General features: G+C 40.6%; 1 protein-coding gene across 2 annotated transcripts; it reads left to right on the plus strand.

The window, feature by feature from the left end:
* The first annotated feature begins 160 nt into the window (after window positions 1–160).
* Window positions 161–17,584, plus strand: npffr1l2 (neuropeptide FF receptor 1 like 2). Of its 2 annotated transcripts, XR_013300205.1 has the most exons (6): window positions 161–420; window positions 10,066–10,149; window positions 12,248–12,554; window positions 14,694–14,793; window positions 15,850–17,460; window positions 17,537–17,584. XR_013300205.1 is itself a non-coding variant. In XM_077599990.1 (5 exons), the coding sequence occupies exons 3-5, from the start codon at window positions 12,254–12,256 to the stop codon at window positions 16,847–16,849; spliced, it is 1,401 nt and encodes a 466-aa protein (XP_077456116.1). In that variant the 5' UTR covers window positions 161–420; window positions 10,066–10,149; window positions 12,248–12,253; the 3' UTR covers window positions 16,850–17,531. The 2 variants fall into 2 exon arrangements, 1 of the variants encoding a protein (XP_077456116.1); XM_077599990.1 differs by lacking the exon at window positions 17,537–17,584 and having other exon boundaries at window positions 15,850–17,531.
* The last annotated feature ends 807 nt before the right edge of the window (window positions 17,585–18,391 follow it).

The following is an 18,391-nucleotide window of genomic DNA, read 5'->3' on the forward strand; positions in this document are numbered from 1 at the left end:
AAAAATCAGAGTTGTAGAAATAACTGGAAACTCAAGAGAGCCATGACATTATGTTCTTCACAAGTGTATGTAAACTTTTGACCACAACTGTATCTCCCTTCTTGACCACACCTGAATCAAATGATCACTTCATTAGCAAGCTGCCCTGCAGCTGGATACCGATCCCGATGATTTCATTCAAGTGTGTTGGTGGAGGAAAGATGTGGAAAACAGAGCAGATAGCAACTATCGAGTCTCCAGCGAGGAACAGAGTTGGCCACCCCTGATATATATCATGAATGATGTACATACATTGTCATCACTTGGAATGCACCGCCCACCTGTTTAGCTTTGCCCACCGCAATGTTCACACGTTTATTTCTACCTTGACTTTAATTCGAGGGCATCGCTTTTTCTCGAACGTCATCCGAAACTGAAAAGGTATGTGGGCGCTTTTAATTGACGTCGTTTCCAGTCAATTGTGTTACTTAGTTAAACGCAACAAGTGGCTTCTACTTCGATTTTTTTTCTATTTTTTTGGGGGGGCGCGTGAATCTCACTCGTTTTATTTCATTTAAAGGTACATTTTGACGAATCTTAATGTTTTTTTGAAGCCGGGGAAAGTGGTCGTTTTTACGAATGAAATTGGGCAAGTGCCGTTGCCATAAACATTCTCCCCAAAATTAAACATCGGTGTGTATGAATTTACTGAAGGAGTAGGTTTATTGATTTACGGCGAATAAAATAAAATAAACGGTGTATCCCGGAAATGATATATAACGGTGAAGTGTTTAGCACGTCGGTCTCGCAGTTTCGAGGTCGGGGGTTCGATCCCAGGTCGAGTTGGCATGTTCTCTCGCGACTTGTGTGTGTTTTCTCTGAGTATTCCGGTTTCCTCCCACGTCCCCAAAACATAGGTGGTAGGCTAGTGAATATATGGTCTTTTTTTAATAGAAATAAAAGCCTTAATATACATGGTCTACCTTTTTAAAGGGAAAATAGATGGCCATTTTTTGAGGAAGAAAAAAGCTCCTTTAAAAAAAAAAAATGGTATGTTTTTTTGAAAAATCACAGCTTTACTATACATGATCTGCCTTTTTTAATATATATATAAATGGGAAAAAAGCCTTACTATACATTGTCTTCATTGTCATATTTACTTAAGTGTGCATTATATTAAAGAGTAGGTAAGTACATTAAATTGGTCGCTTCCGCAGGTTTTCCTCCTAATGAAGGCAAACGTTCGATTCAGCTATTTTTGGCAACTCCTTTGGCATACATTACATGATTTTAGGAAAGATATTACTCGCACTAAGGAACTTCCCGCAATATTTGAATTTGCCACGCGCCCTAAAAATTGTGGCGGTCTGACATCCTTAATGAGATCCGTAAATTAAACTTGGATTTATCTGACTTCACATTCACCCCAAAATGACCGCGCTTTAGAAATTGTCACGTTGAAACATTATTGTCTCCGTTTTCATACTTTTTTAAGAATTTGTGTTCCACATGTTTAGATTCTTTGAGAAACCACCTGTCAGATGAATGTCATTTATGCGAAAAGATTACCATGGCTCTAAAGGACTCGATACGGCAGAAAAATAGCTATTTTAACAATGCAGGGTTATAATTTAGGCTCATCGGGTGTCCATAATGAAAGGAGGTGTGTCAAGAACACACATCCATTCTCTTGCTAATCTTGAGCTGACATTTTTTAGTTTCCTTGGAGACAGCTTCTTGCCCCTTGGGTTAGTATGTTTCAGTTCAAATGTTGAATACTAATCAACACAACCTGCCTGAAGCTAGAATTCTAAGTTCACATTTCCTGCTTCTGCAAAATCGTCATTCGCTGTTCTAAAGTTCATTGAAAAGATTTCCACCTTTTGAAGTGCAAATGCAGTTTGAGGGTCAAAATAATGTGCAGTGGCAGCTATAGGGGAAGAAAAAAATATATCGCTGTGGGCTATGCTCACCCATCAGGTCTTTCAATTTGATTTTATCTTATAATTCGTATAATAGCTTTTTGCCTAAGAAGAAATACGAGTGACAATAAGACATGAAAGACCAAGACACACTGACTTATTACTTTTGATTGGACTCCTTAATGATCTCATTTACTTTGATTTGCTTTGTACTTTGTGCTTTTGCTTTGTTGTTCTGCGGCCTTTGCGACTGTACTGTCTAACTTATAACTATGCCTTTCCTCTTGCTACTGTCAATGAAATTTCCCGAATACGGGATGAATAAAGTTATCCAATCCAATCTCATTTTCTGAACCGCTTTATCCTCATTAGGGTCGCGGGGGGTGCTGGAGTCTTTCCCAGCTGACTCCGGGCAAGAGGCGGGCGACACCCTGAATCGGTGACCAGCCAATTGCAGGGCACACGGAGACAGACAACCATGCACACTCACCCCCATACCTAAGGGCAATTTAGAGTTTCCAATCAGCCTACCATGCATGTTTTTGGAATGTGGGAGGAAAGCGGAGTACCCGGAGGAAACCCACGCAGGCCCGGGGAGAACATGCAAACTCCACAAAGGTGGACGTGACCTGGATTTGAACCCAGGACCCCAGAGTTGTGAGGCCGACACACTAACGACCAGGGGTAGGGAACCTATGGCTCGGGAGCCTTATGTGGCTTTTCTGGTGGGTGCATATGGCTCCCAGCTAACCTGTCAGTTAATATATGGAGTTGTGAACGCACCGTTAGGAACATCAAGTCGTGGCCTCGACGCTACATCTAGCGCCGGTTTAATCATAATTTTTTAATTAGACAACACTTTATGGATGCAGTGATTAGCAACACCGTAACAATGTTGTCAAAAGAATTCAGAGACTTTTTCTACTTTAAAAGGGGTGAAGTGAGTAAAAAAGGCACATATTTTCATGTAATTTAAGGTACACGGTCGATTGATCGCTGGTCTTTTGGTCGCCCGGAAGGTTATTGATAATTACCATTTAAATCGGTGCTCAACTTCCCTAAATACAAACTGCGAATTACTATTTAGTCATACTTCATGCCCTAGTAATTATTAGGCTAAAGAAAAGCTCAAAATTTCCCGGACTTTTATTGTGTTAGGTTCATCCAATTGTATGTTTATTCCTTAGGTTTTTCCAATTCAGCTTTCAATAAAAAAGGCATCTGTAGTCACATCCCATTTAATTCTTGCAAGAGAGAATACATCCGGCAGCTCGCCCCACCCAAGATTATTCTAAAGAGCGGCATTATGTCCTGCCTATTTAAGGCTTCAAATCAAAACAATTACAAGGTTATCGATTCCATTTGCGTAAGCAAGAAACAAAACAATTCCATTTGCGTAAGCAAGAAACAAAACAATTCCATAATCAAGCAACCCAAGCGTCAACCTAGCGTCACAAATTAAAACAATATGCTTGATAGCCATCCGCTGACCCAACAACAATTTAAGCGTCCTTCACCGATCTTCATTGTGAACTCGCATCTGGGGAAAAGGTCGACGCGTATCTTCCAGTAATCAGTCCTCGGAGCAAGAACTCAGTGGATTGTTTTATGTCCTTTGCTTCTGTCCTGGAGAGCGACCTTGGCGTAGGCGTTTGTCTTCGTTGGAAGCGATCAACACATATAACTATATTGTTTAATATAGTTACACATTTAGGATGAGCATTACTATTCCTAATAAGCAAATATATTGATTAATATAGTAAGCATGTATATTATAAGGCTTTATATTCATTGCAAACACATTTATAATAATAATTACCCCAACATTCCCCCCTATATTATAAATTTGCACATGATCCCCTTAATAAAACTTCCTTTCAGCTTTATTCCATTAATTCCAAATGAACATATAGTAACATCCCAGAATAAACCCAACATTCCCCCTTTTTTTATTATATGTTCGTTTTTTATTTTATGGCAAATCCAAGAAGAGAGGGATATCTCCGTTGGCTGTTTTAATTTTACCCGCTTAGGCCCTACTCGTTCGGCAGGTCTGAAAGCAGAAAACAAAATCATTTTCGCCATATTTTTCATCCTCGAAATTACCATGCTCTTGAAATTCACTGCTTCCCTCAGTATGTCTCATCAACAGAGGATATAATTCATGCAATTTAGAATTTGTAGGGGCAATCGCAGTGGTTATAAGTCGGCTCATCAAAGATCTTAAGCAGGGAATAATACAACACCCACATAATGTCAAAATCGTAGCAAAAAGGGCTACGGAAAATGCAACAAATTTGGGCCAAAATCCAAAGGACATGCCACCAGCTTTCAAGGGCGGATTCTCTGACTCCAGAATGCTCCTTCATATTGCGGTTGAGGGTCTGCAGGCCACTAATGGCCTGGGTGAGGGACCCACCGGGTGACGTGTTGTTCGGTATGAAGGTGCAACATTGATCTCCAAACATTGCACACACGCCCCCTTGCTCCGCAAGCAGCATATCATCTGCTATGCGATCCTGGAACGCCATAAGACTGGTGGCTGCCAATTGTTCCTTTATCGCCACAAATCCCTGTTCAGTATAGTTTCCAAGTTTTTTTGACATTGTAATGCAGGTAATTTATCCAATCAACATTTTGTTTGGAGTAATTAAAAGAAAAAAATATACTCCCAACCTGCTGCGATCTGATTAGCCAACTTATACTCATCATCAATGTATGTCGGATCACCCTCTCTCCATGCGACGCCGTCGCGAGGGGCCCGCCATCATACCGGATTTCTGTGCAGCCAATTGTATCTCCTCTACTGTAGATGGAAAAACAGACACTGGTAATAGCAGTGAGACCAAGGCACAAAGTCCTGCTGTCATTTTGGCAGGAGTCGTATAATTTGTTTTGACCCCACCACCACCATAGGTCAGAACGTGGTACCAGGGTGTAGTCGGTTTTAGGACGTGGGCACACCACGTCTCATTTATCGCCTCCAGCTTCAGACCATGCCCTGTAAGGTTTTAAGCAGGTAAAATGATTTAAAAGCGACATGTGTTGAAAAGTTCTTGTAACTGGGTAGACATTATTCCATTTCTCACAATTGGGGCTTACATTTTCATTTGTCATTATCTCCATTACACAATCAGGAGTAATTTGCGCGGGTACTGCTCGTAAGAGAGGGCGGGGCCCCATACATGTTATGTAGGTTTGATTTATAGTAATAGCTGCATTTTCCATCAACAATAACCAATTTTTCTTACCGCCTCCCGTTTTGGGAACTCCCCGTTGCAGAAATGAATTCTCTGGTCATTTCAGATTTTAATTTTACTAGGGCGAATCCGGGTGTTTCCATCTCTGACGATTTTCTCCACCTGCCCATGGACTTAGGAAAAACGTCAGACAAGGATCCACAAGTTAATTTGTCAGTCTGAATAATGATTTGTAATGCCCCCACCGTATGGTTTAATTTTATCGAAGGCCTGATGGTTTTTTTCGCACGGGTGTGTCATCCAAGCTTGCCAATCTAGACCAGTTTCTGCAACAAGGTTTCCCCAATCTGTTTTAGGACTGTTATGTACCACACATATTCTATAAAATCCATGTGTATCCTTTGCAATGGATATGTAGCTTTTGTAGCTTGACATAAGGGGGAATCGCCCGTGTTTTGGCCATATATCTGCATATAGATTGAATATATATAACCTCCCCCTTTTTTGAGGCATGAAATTTACCCTGACTCAAAATGGTAGCCCTCCTAGATGAGTCTTTTGTTTTTGTTTAGTCCCCCAGGTTCCCAAAATTTCGCATTGCAGATATCAAAAAATTTTATTTGGCAAAATTCTTTTCTTTTTGTTTCTGTCCTACTCTGCCACCACCGTCCTTGAAAGGCTTATCAGCGATTTCAGAAATATTCCACCTTGATATTAGAATATTGATATATCTTGGTGGCCAGCCAATTAAAACACAAAAGACAGACACTCATCCACGCTCGCACTCATAATCAAGGAATTTGCTTTGAGTGCTCCCCCAATCATCCATAATTTTGGTTTGTTGGAGTAGAACTGGAGTACCCAGAGAAAACCTACGAATTCTTGAGGACACCAGGAATACTCCACACTCCGGAAGGTCTGGATCCACTCCGCATTAGTAGATCCTCGAACCGCAAAATTGATGCCTGAAGAAACTAGATAATTAATGTATTAGATCCACATGCCACATATCTATTCGCCAATAATGCAATAACGGAAAAGTTGTGACACATTGAAACACACACACACCCCCTTTTAGTATTTTAAACCGTTTGTAAAAAACTTTATCTCATTGTTCTGCATTAAGTTACCCCCCTTTCAATGTTATCGAATTTTGCCCATTCTAGTCAACCCATCTACTTAAAGCATTTCTCCAAGGTTGATATTTTATAATTTGGAGATGTTATTTTTAAAACATAGACATTATTTCATCACTTGTTTCACACCATGAAAGGCCCCACCTGAATCTAGATTTTATTTTATTTTATTTTTTATTTTTATTTTTGTAGATATTCCCCTATATCTAAGCTTGTTATTGCCAATCGTTATCACCGTAACATTCAGGTGTATTAACCCCATAATTGCAATGCAGTAAGTTTTGGCTAAATTCTTAATTTGTATGCCCCTAAAGCAATAGACAGTAATAACGCCCCAATAGTCATCAATATGCCCTATACCAAAGCATACGCCCCCTTCAGGTCAAACAAGGAAAGTCTTTTGTGCACCTAAAGACGCTCCATGTTTCTTCTAGGGAAACTATGCCTATCCTTAACCAATTATCTTATCTACCCCAGCCAGGTTCAATTTACCTAATAATTTGGACGAATGCCACGAAATTTCTCATGCCATTTCTGCATTGTTAAATTCATGTCTGATCTCTTTAACAACCAAATAACTCTTAGTACCTAAAAAAATAATTTGTAAATCACCCCATACTATGTTTACTTAAGATAAGAGCCATTTCTTATAGCTCCCTGTTACCACAAGAAAAATCTACAATAATTAAATTAGAGAAATCCACTTTTTACTAGGCATTTCCTAATTACAATTTTCAATGCTTAATAAAGGACCCACAAATTGTAACCAATATGCCATAATATTGTAAAAAAAACAAAAACAAAATTCCATTCATTTTTCTTTAACCAGCCAATCACCTATATTGAAGTATTTTGAACAAACCAACCATTCAAAACTGTAATAATATCGTTTTATCCTCCAAAACTAGCTCTCTTCAATCAAGAGCCCTTTGAACTTCACAAAACAAAAAAATAAAATAATAATAATAGTATTTATTCCCAATTCCAAAGCTTTTACCAAATCAATCTTTGCCAAACAGATTTTCTATCACCTCGAAAACTATTTCTTATTAAATCCCAAAAATAAATGCGAAGATAATTGCGGAACCATGCATCCCTTGCAGACCATGATTGTTCTTATTCTGAAATGTTTAAACGGAAGCGCGCCCTTAGCCGCTGACTGTGACCTTCACGCTCGCTGCAGAAGCAGCTTTTTTATCTTTGTTTACAAATTCCAAAACGCTTTTCTTTTTGTCCTCCTGTGCACACAATTATAACGCTTTTTAGAGAAGACTAAATTAATTACACTAAATTAATTACTCTCCCGATATCCAACTATATCACCATAGTTTGCTGCAAGCACAACTATATCATGGCAAAACCCATTTCTGCCCTCAAGTTTGCTTCAGCGCCCTCAAGGCCAATAATTGTAATATTCTCCACGGAAGGGGTCCCCCTTAAATTTTAGTCGCTTGTGCGGTCCGCGCGCATACTATACTATATTATAATGTCCAACACCATCAAATCAGCCGCACCGAAAACAGAGCGCTTCCCCCGCAATCAACGCATTATTTGGCAAGTTTAGAATATGACAAAAACGCAGTTTTGGCAAGCCCGCTAAACATTTAATTTGCCGTTTTGTATTTCTGTTAACCAAAATATTCCCGCTGACAGGATAAAACCAAGATAATCCGCAATAAGCCATTTCATTCCATTAAATTGACAGTACATTTAGGTACTATTAACAAAGTATGCCTAGGACTTGGAAATAACCATTTTAATTGCCATTTTACAACTTTCAGCATCACACAAAAAAAATTCCAATTGAATTCATTCACAAAGAATGTGATCTCTGGTTTAAAATTAGCTCAACATCCTCATGTTCAAAATCCTCATTCAAATCATTTTGAGCAGGCCTGCCTTGTTTTTAGAGACTTTTTGTCCAGGCAATCACGCACATAGTATTTTTGAAAACCCGATTTACTTGTTTTTTTTCCAACTTCTTGGCTTACATTCCTATCCTCCCCCGTCAGCCGAGTAGCCCGCGCTATCTTTTATTTTTTATTTCACACAACGGACCCGTTTTATCACTCCTTTTTTCTGTGGAACAAGCCGCCTCGCTTGTATCTCCCTTCACATATTATATAGATTACTTCTATGCTTAGTGCCTATTTTATCCTGCAGGTTTTAATATTTCATGCATATTTAAGCTGGCCAGCAAACCCATATTTGTTTATCCATAAATTTAGGTGTTTAACCCTTGTAGCGCTTTGATTTTCAACAAATTTCAATCTCTACACGGCAGACGCTGTTTTGGATCGTCGTCACTAGCCGCTTTTTATTCGAGTTGCCCATCTTTGGATGGAGCTCGCGAGCACTCAGTTATCAGTTAGCAAATTTCTTTTCCGCGGAAGGACATACGTAACACACGCAACACGTAACACACGCAACACAAATGTATACCCTAGCTTGATATACTGTCAGAGTTATATTTGTACCTTTCCGGACCACAGTACAGGACACCCCGAACTGCCCCAAGTTTTATAGACTCATGCTCTGTCTCGTTACCTGGCATCGACTAGTATACCCAGGGTTTGTAACGCAGTCCCCTGGACGCGTGTCGCAGTCCCCTGGACGCGAGTCGCAGTCCCCTGGACGCGAGTCACATTTAAAAAAATGGACTTACCAGATATGACACCAGATGTCTCTTTCAGAGTGTTAGTCGTCAACCGTCGAGAACCCAAGTCGCCTCGTCGAGTAATCCAGCCCGGAAAGGGTATTTAAGCGCCGTGCACGGTCTTTCCAGATATCGAACGGAAGCGACCTGGATTCTGCTCCGGTATCTTGACCACAGGCTCGAAGGACCAAATGTTAGGTTCATCCAATTGTATGTTTATTCCTTAGGTTTTTCCAATTCAGCTTTCAATAAAAAAGGCATCTGTAGTCACATCCCATTTAATTCTTGCAAGAGAGAATACATCCGGCAGCTCGCCCCACCCAAGATTATTCTAAAGAGCGGCATTATGTCCTGCCTATTTAAGGCTTCAAATCAAAACAATTACAAGGTTATCGATTCCATTTGCGTAAGCAAGAAACAAAACAATTCCATTTGCGTAAGCAAGAAACAAAACAATTCCATAATCAAGCAACCCAAGCGTCAACCTAGCGTCACAAATTAAAACAATATGCTTGATAGCCATCCGCTGACCCAACAACAATTTAAGCGTCCTTCACCGATCTTCATTGTGAACTCGCATCTGGGGAAAAGGTCGACGCGTATCTTCCAGTAATCAGTCCTCGGAGCAAGAACTCAGTGGATTGTTTTATGTCCTTTGCTTCTGTCCTGGAGAGCGACCTTGGCGTAGGCGTTTGTCTTCGTTGGAAGCGATCAACACATATAACTATATTGTTTAATATAGTTACACATTTAGGATGAGCATTACTATTCCTAATAAGCAAATATATTGATTAATATAGTAAGCATGTATATTATAAGGCTTTATATTCATTGCAAACACATTTATAATAATAATTACCCCAACATATTGTTAAAGGGACAACGCATGTACATACAAACTCTTATACACTCACACGTCGGCTCAGTGAAACTGCTCATGGTCATTGTTGGCTTTTATTGATGCATAGACCATGTTGTTTTACCTTTATTTTGTCGCCGGTCTTTTGGTCGCCCATTGTTTGGGTCCGGGCGACCAAAAGACCGGCGACCAAAAGACGGCGACCAAAAGACCGGCGACCAATCGACCGCACACGTATTTTAAATTCTAAGTATGGATCTCAAGGAACAATATTTGAAAATATAAATTGTTTTCGTCTCTCTCTGTCAACAAGGTTTCCGACCCCTGCGGTAACTACTCTCACGGACCACCGGCTGCTTTGATTGGTGACTCATCTAGTTATACGCAGCCTCAACAGGTGAACATGTTATAATTTGAAAAGGAAATGCATCTTTTAATTTGCAGCCATCCTTATTCTTGACGCAATGCAGAAATAACACGCTCGTACTTGAGTTGGCGTTAAAAAAAATAATGACACGTTAACAAGGCATAATCTTGCCGAGGTGAGCTGGCAGCACGGACAATATTGAAATAGAAAAGGTCACTTTTAGCTACAAGCTGATAGAGAATCCTACATAAATGCAGACAAAAAAGCAAACAAAACTGGCAAAAACAACAACAAACAGAGCAAATTTGAATGAGTGGGAAAAATGGCACCGTGTGCTGTGCCACAAAAACATCATTCAAAGTGATGCAAAATGAACTTTCTACATGAAAATATTTTTTTGTTCCTTATGTCACGATTTGGTGGGGTTTTGGTTGGATGAGTGTTTGCTTGTTTACTCTCCTTCCCCTGTTTGATCCAGGTGTTTGTGATTGTCATCAACCCCCTTCTGTGTAGTTAAACCTCATGTTTTTGTACGTCTGTGTGGGAATATTGTATCCTGGTTAGTGATGTTTGACTTTGTGTCTCCCGTGTTAACCCTGTTGAGTTTGTAGTTTTATCCCAGTTTTTATTATTTGATTTTTTTTTCTTAAAGAAAAGGTAGTATTTACAAAATTGCGCCTGTTTTGGTCATCTATTTGCGTAAGGAACCCATGAATGGGTGACACCGAGGTTGCCATGTTTGCACTATCAACCCTGGGCTATAAACCTGGCAACATTCCTTATTGGAAGGGGAAAAATAGATTGTTTTCAATTTAAACTGGGGCCCAACTTCAAAAATCGAGCCCGGTAACATCTCAGAGGCGTACATTTTCAATTGTTTGTTCAAAACCGCATTCAAATTGGATGTATGGTGTTATCTCCATTTTGTCCAATGTTAACAGAGAAACACACTAACGCACACACGTTCTCAGAAATGGTATAATATGTATAGATAAGAGAGGCTTGACCCGCTCGAATTCTTTTGACATTTATTTCCTACACAGCAAAGAACTACCTCACGTTATTACTTCGAACAGATTCCATTTTCCTCAAAGTTATTATCCACGCAATCTTTTTTTGAATGCCATTTCTTTTTACTGGAGTCGACAGTGTTGTTTCTAAACTCATTGGCGGCCATTAACGGCGATGGACGTCCAATGCGTTTTGACAGCAACCGTTGGATTTGACGACAGACTCCGTTAGGTTCACCAATAGGCATTCCCAAATGCACGCACAAATAAAGAGACAAGACAATCTTCTGGGTTTTCTTGCAAGAGAGAATCGAACCTTACAGGTCTCTGTCCAGGTTCGTTCTGGTGTCTCACACATCTTTTCCTTATTTATTAGCTTCAAGGACTCTAGTTACAATGGACGTCTTAGCTCTCAAAACAAATGAAGGTCATGTAGAGCCGAAGATTCTTCGCCACATTCCAGCAGTCTAAGAGGATTCGACCTTCCTGTTGTTTGGTCAAACTAAGGAGCAAAGCATTTATTGTTGCAAGCAGATGTACTATAATGACTTTTCTAATGTTAAGCTAAATCAAGGGTGTCAGACTCTGGGTGGTTCGCGGGCCGCTTTAACGTCAACTTGATTTCACATGGGCCGGACCATTTTAGATATAATATTTAGATTTTTTTTAAATCAAAGGATTAAAAGAAGTGGATTAAAAGCCCTGAATATTCAGTTTTTTATAGATCTAAAACAATGTTAATTTTAGCTTTTTTTAAATATATTTTTTAGATTTTACAAAATGATTTTTGAACTAAAACACAGAAAAAATGGATTAAAAAATGACAAATATTGATTTAAAAGGGGGGAAATCAGGAAATTTAATATACATCTATACTCTTCATTTTAATTTGATCCTAAAACAGAAACTCAACACTCATGATTTACTTTCCCGGGCCACATAAAATGATGCGGCGGGCCATATTTGGCCCCTGGGCCGCCACTTTGACACACGTAAGCTAAGTAAAGCAAAGCGTTCTTCATTGCGAGCAAATATATAATAATGTAAGACTAATAACCCTAACAGACAATGAAAATCTTCTGTATGTTCTTATTTTTTCATCCATTTCTATTCTCCAGGAAAAAATGATGGGGATGGAAACTGAATCGGAAAACACGACCTTGAACACCTTCTTTGAAAAGGAAACGAACATGACGTTATTCCCCTACTACCAACATTCACTCTCCGTGGCTACGAGCTACATCTTGGCCTATCTTTTCATCTTCTTGCTTTGCATGGTTGGGAACATTTTGGTGTGCCTGACTGTGCTTGGAAACCGCCACATGCGCACGGTCACTAACCTCTTCATCTTCAACCTGGCTATCAGCGACCTCCTGGTCGGTATCTTCTGCATCCCAACAACACTTGTGGACAATCTTATTACAGGTAAAATACATGAAAAATTGAAGTCTTTTTTCAAAATGCACTTTAACGTTGTCATGGTCAGAGAGCATTTCCAGGAGTAGGAGTCAAAACTGTAAACACTTAAAGTATAATTATCTATTCATTTAGTTCCTGTCCTTGGGATTCTGCTGTGCATTGTATTTGAGTACTTTGTGCATTATAAGTGGTGAAATGCGGGAGGTCAACTGTGTTAATGAGGTATCGCTCTCACCTTACAATGATTAGCAGCGTATGAATACACAGACGGAAAAAAAATTGCGGAACAAATAAGCTTAGTTTAGTGCAATGCAACCTCACCAACCATTAGTGAAGATACCTCTCACCTCTATTTGTCAGGGAAGGAATAGCCTATACCAAAAGACAGTCACCCACGCAAAAGGATAGAAAACTAATGTGTCTATTGAATGCATGAAGATTTTTTTTTTGCTGGCAGACATTGTTGGAAAAATAATACTCTGGTACAGGGGTCGGGAACGTTTTTGAAAGAGAGAGCCATAAATAATTCTTATTTTCAAATGTTATTCCTTGAGAGCCATACTCAAAATTTAAAAGTCATAATACATGAAAATGTGCAAATTTGTTAGTCATTTTACCACGTTTAAAGTGCAAAAGGTCTCTGAATTCTTTTGACAAAATTGTTACACTGTTGCTAATCAATGAATATCAATGAGTTCAATGAGTATCAATGAGAGAATAGATGCAGAAGACTCTAATGAAAAAAAAAATCAATGCCACAGTGCCGACGTGACGTTCCTATTGGTGCGTTCGGGACTCGGCTCTCTCACCACTGGTTTCCATATTTTAGCTCAGAGCCATATGCACCCATCAAAAGAGCCGCATGTGGCTCCCGAGCCATAGGTTCCCTACCCCTGCTCTGGTATAACATGGATGTAAACATACACATTTTCTTTGTGTGAAAAAAGCAATTATCCTATACTGTACAACATGTCATCTCATTTTCTGAACCGCTTTATCCGCATTAGGGTCGCGGGGGGTGCTGGAGCCTATCGCAGCTGACTCCGGGCCATAGGCAGGGTAAACCTGAATCGGTGGCCAGCCAATCGCAGAGCATGAGGAGACGGACAACCGTGCACACTCACACTCACATCTAGGGGGATTTAAAGTGTCCAATCAGCTTACCATGCATGTTTTTGGAATGTGGGAGGGAAGCTGAGTACCCGGAGGAAACCCACGCAGGCCTGGGGAGAACATGCAAACTCCACACAGATGGACCGACCTGGATTTGAACCCAGGACCCCAGAGTTGTGAGGCCAACGCGCGAACCATTCATACCGCTGGGCCACCTATACAACATCTAAGATTAAAAAAGGAAAAAAGAAAAAGGCAAAGACCTTCAGTTCTCGTGAGGAAAGACCCACCCAAGCAATTCTTGACCCCGACCGAGAAATATAACCATTCTAGCATTCACTTCATGAATTTCCCTTTTTTTTCTTTTTAGCATCTTTTGAAGAGTTTGTCTTCAATCTTATATCTTCAATTGCACATTTGAAGAGAGGAAGCATTCTAGTTTCCATTTGCTTGATTGTACAGTTGGAGGTCACTCGTCGTCTGCTTGAAATGACGAAAATCGATGTAAATAACAGAAGAATACCTGCCGATGCTAATGCAGAATTCCATATAACATAATCATGATGAAGGTTGCGACTGAATATAAATCACAGACTTGGCTGCATTGAGAAAAAAAGGTGTCACTTAGTATAGTCAAAAACAGCATAATTCACCTTTTTATTTTTACCTCAAGCAATACTTAATTTCAAGTTGTACTATCACAACTCTTTTCTTTAGTAGCCTGCTTCTTACTAACTTTAAATCCAACGATCCTAAGCAAAAATGCAAAAATACAAAAATTGCTCTTGCGTTTTCAGGTCTGTTACCTTTATAATATAATAATAATAATAAATGGAATCTTCCTAGCCTGAAACAAACAGCAATTACCCACCATTGAACTGCAATTGTGCAGAGGAGGACTGTAAGTACTGCCATTATGTGACAATTTAATCCTAAACAAGCAAATACCTTTTGGACACAACAGAACATGTTTGAGATTTTGAAGTGTTTGTGTAATCCGAGTCTGTGAGAAAAATCTGTCTTTTTTTACAGGTTGGCCATTTTCCAACATGGTGTGCAAGATGAGTGGTTTTGTGCAGGGTGTATCTGTGTCCGCCTCAGTCTTCACACTGGTGGCCATAGCTGCCGAAAGGTTAGTTGTTGTTGTTTTTGTGCTGGAATTAACGATTTATATGAATCAATTCTTCATTTAATGGTTGTGTTCAAAACATGGGGTAGCATTCCAGTTGCTAAAGACTACCGTATTTTTCGGACTACAAGTCGCACCAGCCAAAGAAAATGTTATAAAATTATATGTCCACACTGGAGTATGATTCGCATTTTTGGTAGGGCAATTTGTTATTTGATCAAAATAACACAAACATATTTTAAAATAACAAAAATAAAAGGGAGAACATACCGTATTTTCACGACTATACGGCGCATCGTATTTTTAGTCGCAGTGTCAAAAACGAGGGCTATTTCTGTATTTTACACACACAATGGACGCACCGTTTTTATAGACGCAGCCAGGCATGGCAAAACATAAACCAGCTTAAACATACACACTACACCCACACACTAAAAACACGTTTTTAAAAAGGCAACAGAAGCAAAACTGAGTTTGGTTGTACTTTATTTAGCCATTTTACAACTTACTCACGTCATCATTACCCACAAATCCATCAAAGTCCTCATTTTCTATGTCCGAATTGAACAATTGTCCAAATGAGTCATCGAAAACTCGTTCGTCCAGATGGCCACAATCCATTCACAAATAGTAGCTAGCTAGTAGCTAGCGTAACTATCGCAACGCTGCTTTCCATGCTTCGTCAAGCTGTGTTGATGTCGATGTATACAGGCCACAATCCATTGGGTGTATTGACGAAAGAACTACATATCCCAGCAGTCACTGCACAGTACTTTTTCTACGGGGAAAATAGTAGAGTCGGTGTACCCTATCGACTGATTCATTTTATTTTATCGTGACAATTTTAGTATTTGTCCATATATAAAGCGCACTGGATTATAAGGCGCCCTGTTTATTTTGGAGAAAATTTAAGACTTATGTGCGCCTTATAGTCGTGAAAATATGGTAACTGTTTTTCAGTTAACAATAGCCTCATATGAATTATTATTTATGTTCTGTGTCTACTGAATGTTTTTTTTATTTTATTTTTTGTAACACCCACTATTTTTTTCCCGACAGGTTTCGCTGTATCGTGTATTTACACAACAAGTCAACCAAAGTCACCGCCAAAGTCGCTATCGCTTTTATCTGGGTACTAGCAATGGCGATCATGTGTCCAGCTGCTGTCGCCTTGACGGTGGAGGAGGTTCCTTTTCACTACATGGTCCACAACGACGGCACCAACCACACGTTAGTAATACTTTACACTTGCTACGAAGACTTTTCCAACCCAAAGATGACAAAGTTTTACACGGTGGTTCTTTTTGCCCTCATCTACCTGGTTCCATTGATGGTAATAGCAATCATGTACGGCACCATTGGTGCCAAACTATGCTCCTCCGTGCTCGCCAAAAGAAAGCCGCAGGGGCCCGTCATCCAGGTCAGGGGTCCGAGACGGCGGAAGCCCGTGTCCTCCCAGAAAAAGATTCAGGCCATCAAAATGCTTTTCCTGGTGACTTTGCTTTTTATGTTGTCGTGGTTGCCGCTCTGGACCGTCATGATGATAGCCGACTACGCGGCCTTGAACAAAGACCAGATGGATTTCTTGATCAGCTACATCTTCCCTTTTGCCCATTGGCTGGCTTTCGCCAATTCTAGCATCAACCCCATAATCTACGGCTACTACAACGAGAATTTTAAAAAAGGATTCCACGCGGTGTCCATTTCCATGAACTTTTCCAGTCTTGCGTGTTGCCGCGCGTGGAGGAGGATCACGGCACGTCTCCAGAGACGGAGGTCCGAGCGAGTGGTTTATGAAGGGACAAACTGTAGAAATAGCAGTGGCAATAACAGCCAGCAGCTATTTCCTCTGAGAAATAGAGTTCACAATGAAAGACCCGACATTGACAAACACCAGCCAAACAAGAATACTAGGATGTCATGTATGGCTTTACGGTCAAGGATGAGCGCTTCGCAGCAGGGGATAGAAATGGCCACGGTGAAAAAAAATTCTGTTCGTGGTAAAAAGAGGGAAAGCGCCAGCCAGCTCGCAGTTTCAAAACAAGCTTGGGATAAGTGAATTTCATTGGGATGGTGGAAAAATGAAATTAAAAATTACCCCTATGTTTTCTCGCGAGGAGTTTGCATGTTCTCCCCGGGGCTGCGTGGGTTTCCTCCGGGTGCTCCGCTTTCCTCCCACATTTCCAAAAAACATGCATGGTAGGCTGATTGGACACTCTAAATTGCCCCTAGGTATGAGTGTGAGCGTGAATGGTTGTCCTTTGTCTCCACCGATTCAGGGTGTCCACCGCCTCTGGACCAGAGACAGCTGGGATTGGCTCCAGCACCCCTTGCGAGCCTAATGAGGTGCAGGAAATGAGATGAGATTGTTACTTTGGTATACGGTTTGATTGTGCACAAGGGGTAATGTTAGTTTTCTTGATGCCTAAGACAAGAAGACTGCCAGCGTGTCCAACAATCCAGTATTGATTGACCCCATGCTGAGCAATAACATTTAGAGAGCCACCTAGCTATAGCCATATATTTTTTTTCTCCGCTTATGTGAGAAGAGTAGGCTTTTTTTTCCAGTGAGAAGAATGCCTCTTTCTTTCACTCAGCAATGAATTCAGATGGAGTACAGCTGCGACGTGTCAAATTAACAAAAGGCGCCAAAACAAAAGAATAGGTGCGGTAAGTCTCTTTATATTTTTAACACTAAAGAAACCACATAACATGCAGCTGTGACAGGTCGTTTACGTTCGCCCAGGCTTTCGACCTCACACTTAAAATCCCGATGAGACCTTAACGATTGTGGAAAAAGTCAGATATGGATGTTCGGGTGGAAAAAAGCGTGAGTATTGCAGTGATCACATTGCGGTGCAAACCATTGCATTCACAAAGATGATTTTTTCCAATACCTTACTCTGGGCGAAAGAGTAATTGCCATCTAACTGTAATAATTGGTTCAAGCGCCCTCAGCAACAATAAGTGCAGAACAGCACAGCACCGTGTGCTATAAAAAAAAACTACCTTGCCTAAGTAAGTGCTGTAAAGTCCTGAGTTTGATTGTTGTGTGTTCTGTTTACCTTGGACTGTTGTGGCAACCAACAACACGCACAAATACATTTTCATGCGTCAAGCCAATACATGACAGAAATTGCTGATGACTCATGAACTTGTGTATATAATGTATCCAAATATTCGGTATACTATCTTTAATCGTGACCGGACTTTTCGTCGACCGGACTTTTCGTCGACCGGACTTTTCGTCGACCGGACTTTTCGTCGACCGGACTTTTCGTCGACCGGACTTTTCGTCGACCGGACTTTTCGTCGACCGGACTTTTCGTCGACCGGACTTTTCGTCGACCGGACTTTTCGTCGACCGGACTTTTCGTCGACCGGACTTTTCGTCGACCGGACTTTTCGTCGACCGGACTTTTCGTCGACCGGACTTTTCGTCGACCGGACTTTTCGTCGACCGGACTTTTCGTCGACCGGACTTTTCGTCGACGGACAATTCGTCGCGGGCTAGGGGATAGTGGTTAAGGTTAGTGGTTAGGATTAGGCCCGCAGGGGTGTCAAACCGGTCCTCAAAGGGCCACAGTGGGTGCAGGTTTTC

This window comes from Stigmatopora argus, chromosome 5, assembly GCF_051989625.1.
Source record: "Stigmatopora argus isolate UIUO_Sarg chromosome 5, RoL_Sarg_1.0, whole genome shotgun sequence".
Lineage (NCBI taxonomy): Eukaryota > Metazoa > Chordata > Actinopteri > Syngnathiformes > Syngnathidae > Stigmatopora > Stigmatopora argus.

Bases quoted from the DNA above. Each gene is read 5' to 3' on its own strand.
- npffr1l2 (XM_077599990.1), top strand. From the start codon at position 12,254: ATGATGGGGATGGAAACTGAATCGGAAAACACGACCTTGAACACCTTC. The intron at 12,555-14,693 runs GTAAAATACATG...CTTTTTTTACAG, and splicing joins TGTGGACAATCTTATTACAG to GTTGGCCATTTTCCAACATG. The intron at 14,794-15,849 runs GTTAGTTGTTGT...TTTTCCCGACAG, and splicing joins GTGGCCATAGCTGCCGAAAG to GTTTCGCTGTATCGTGTATT.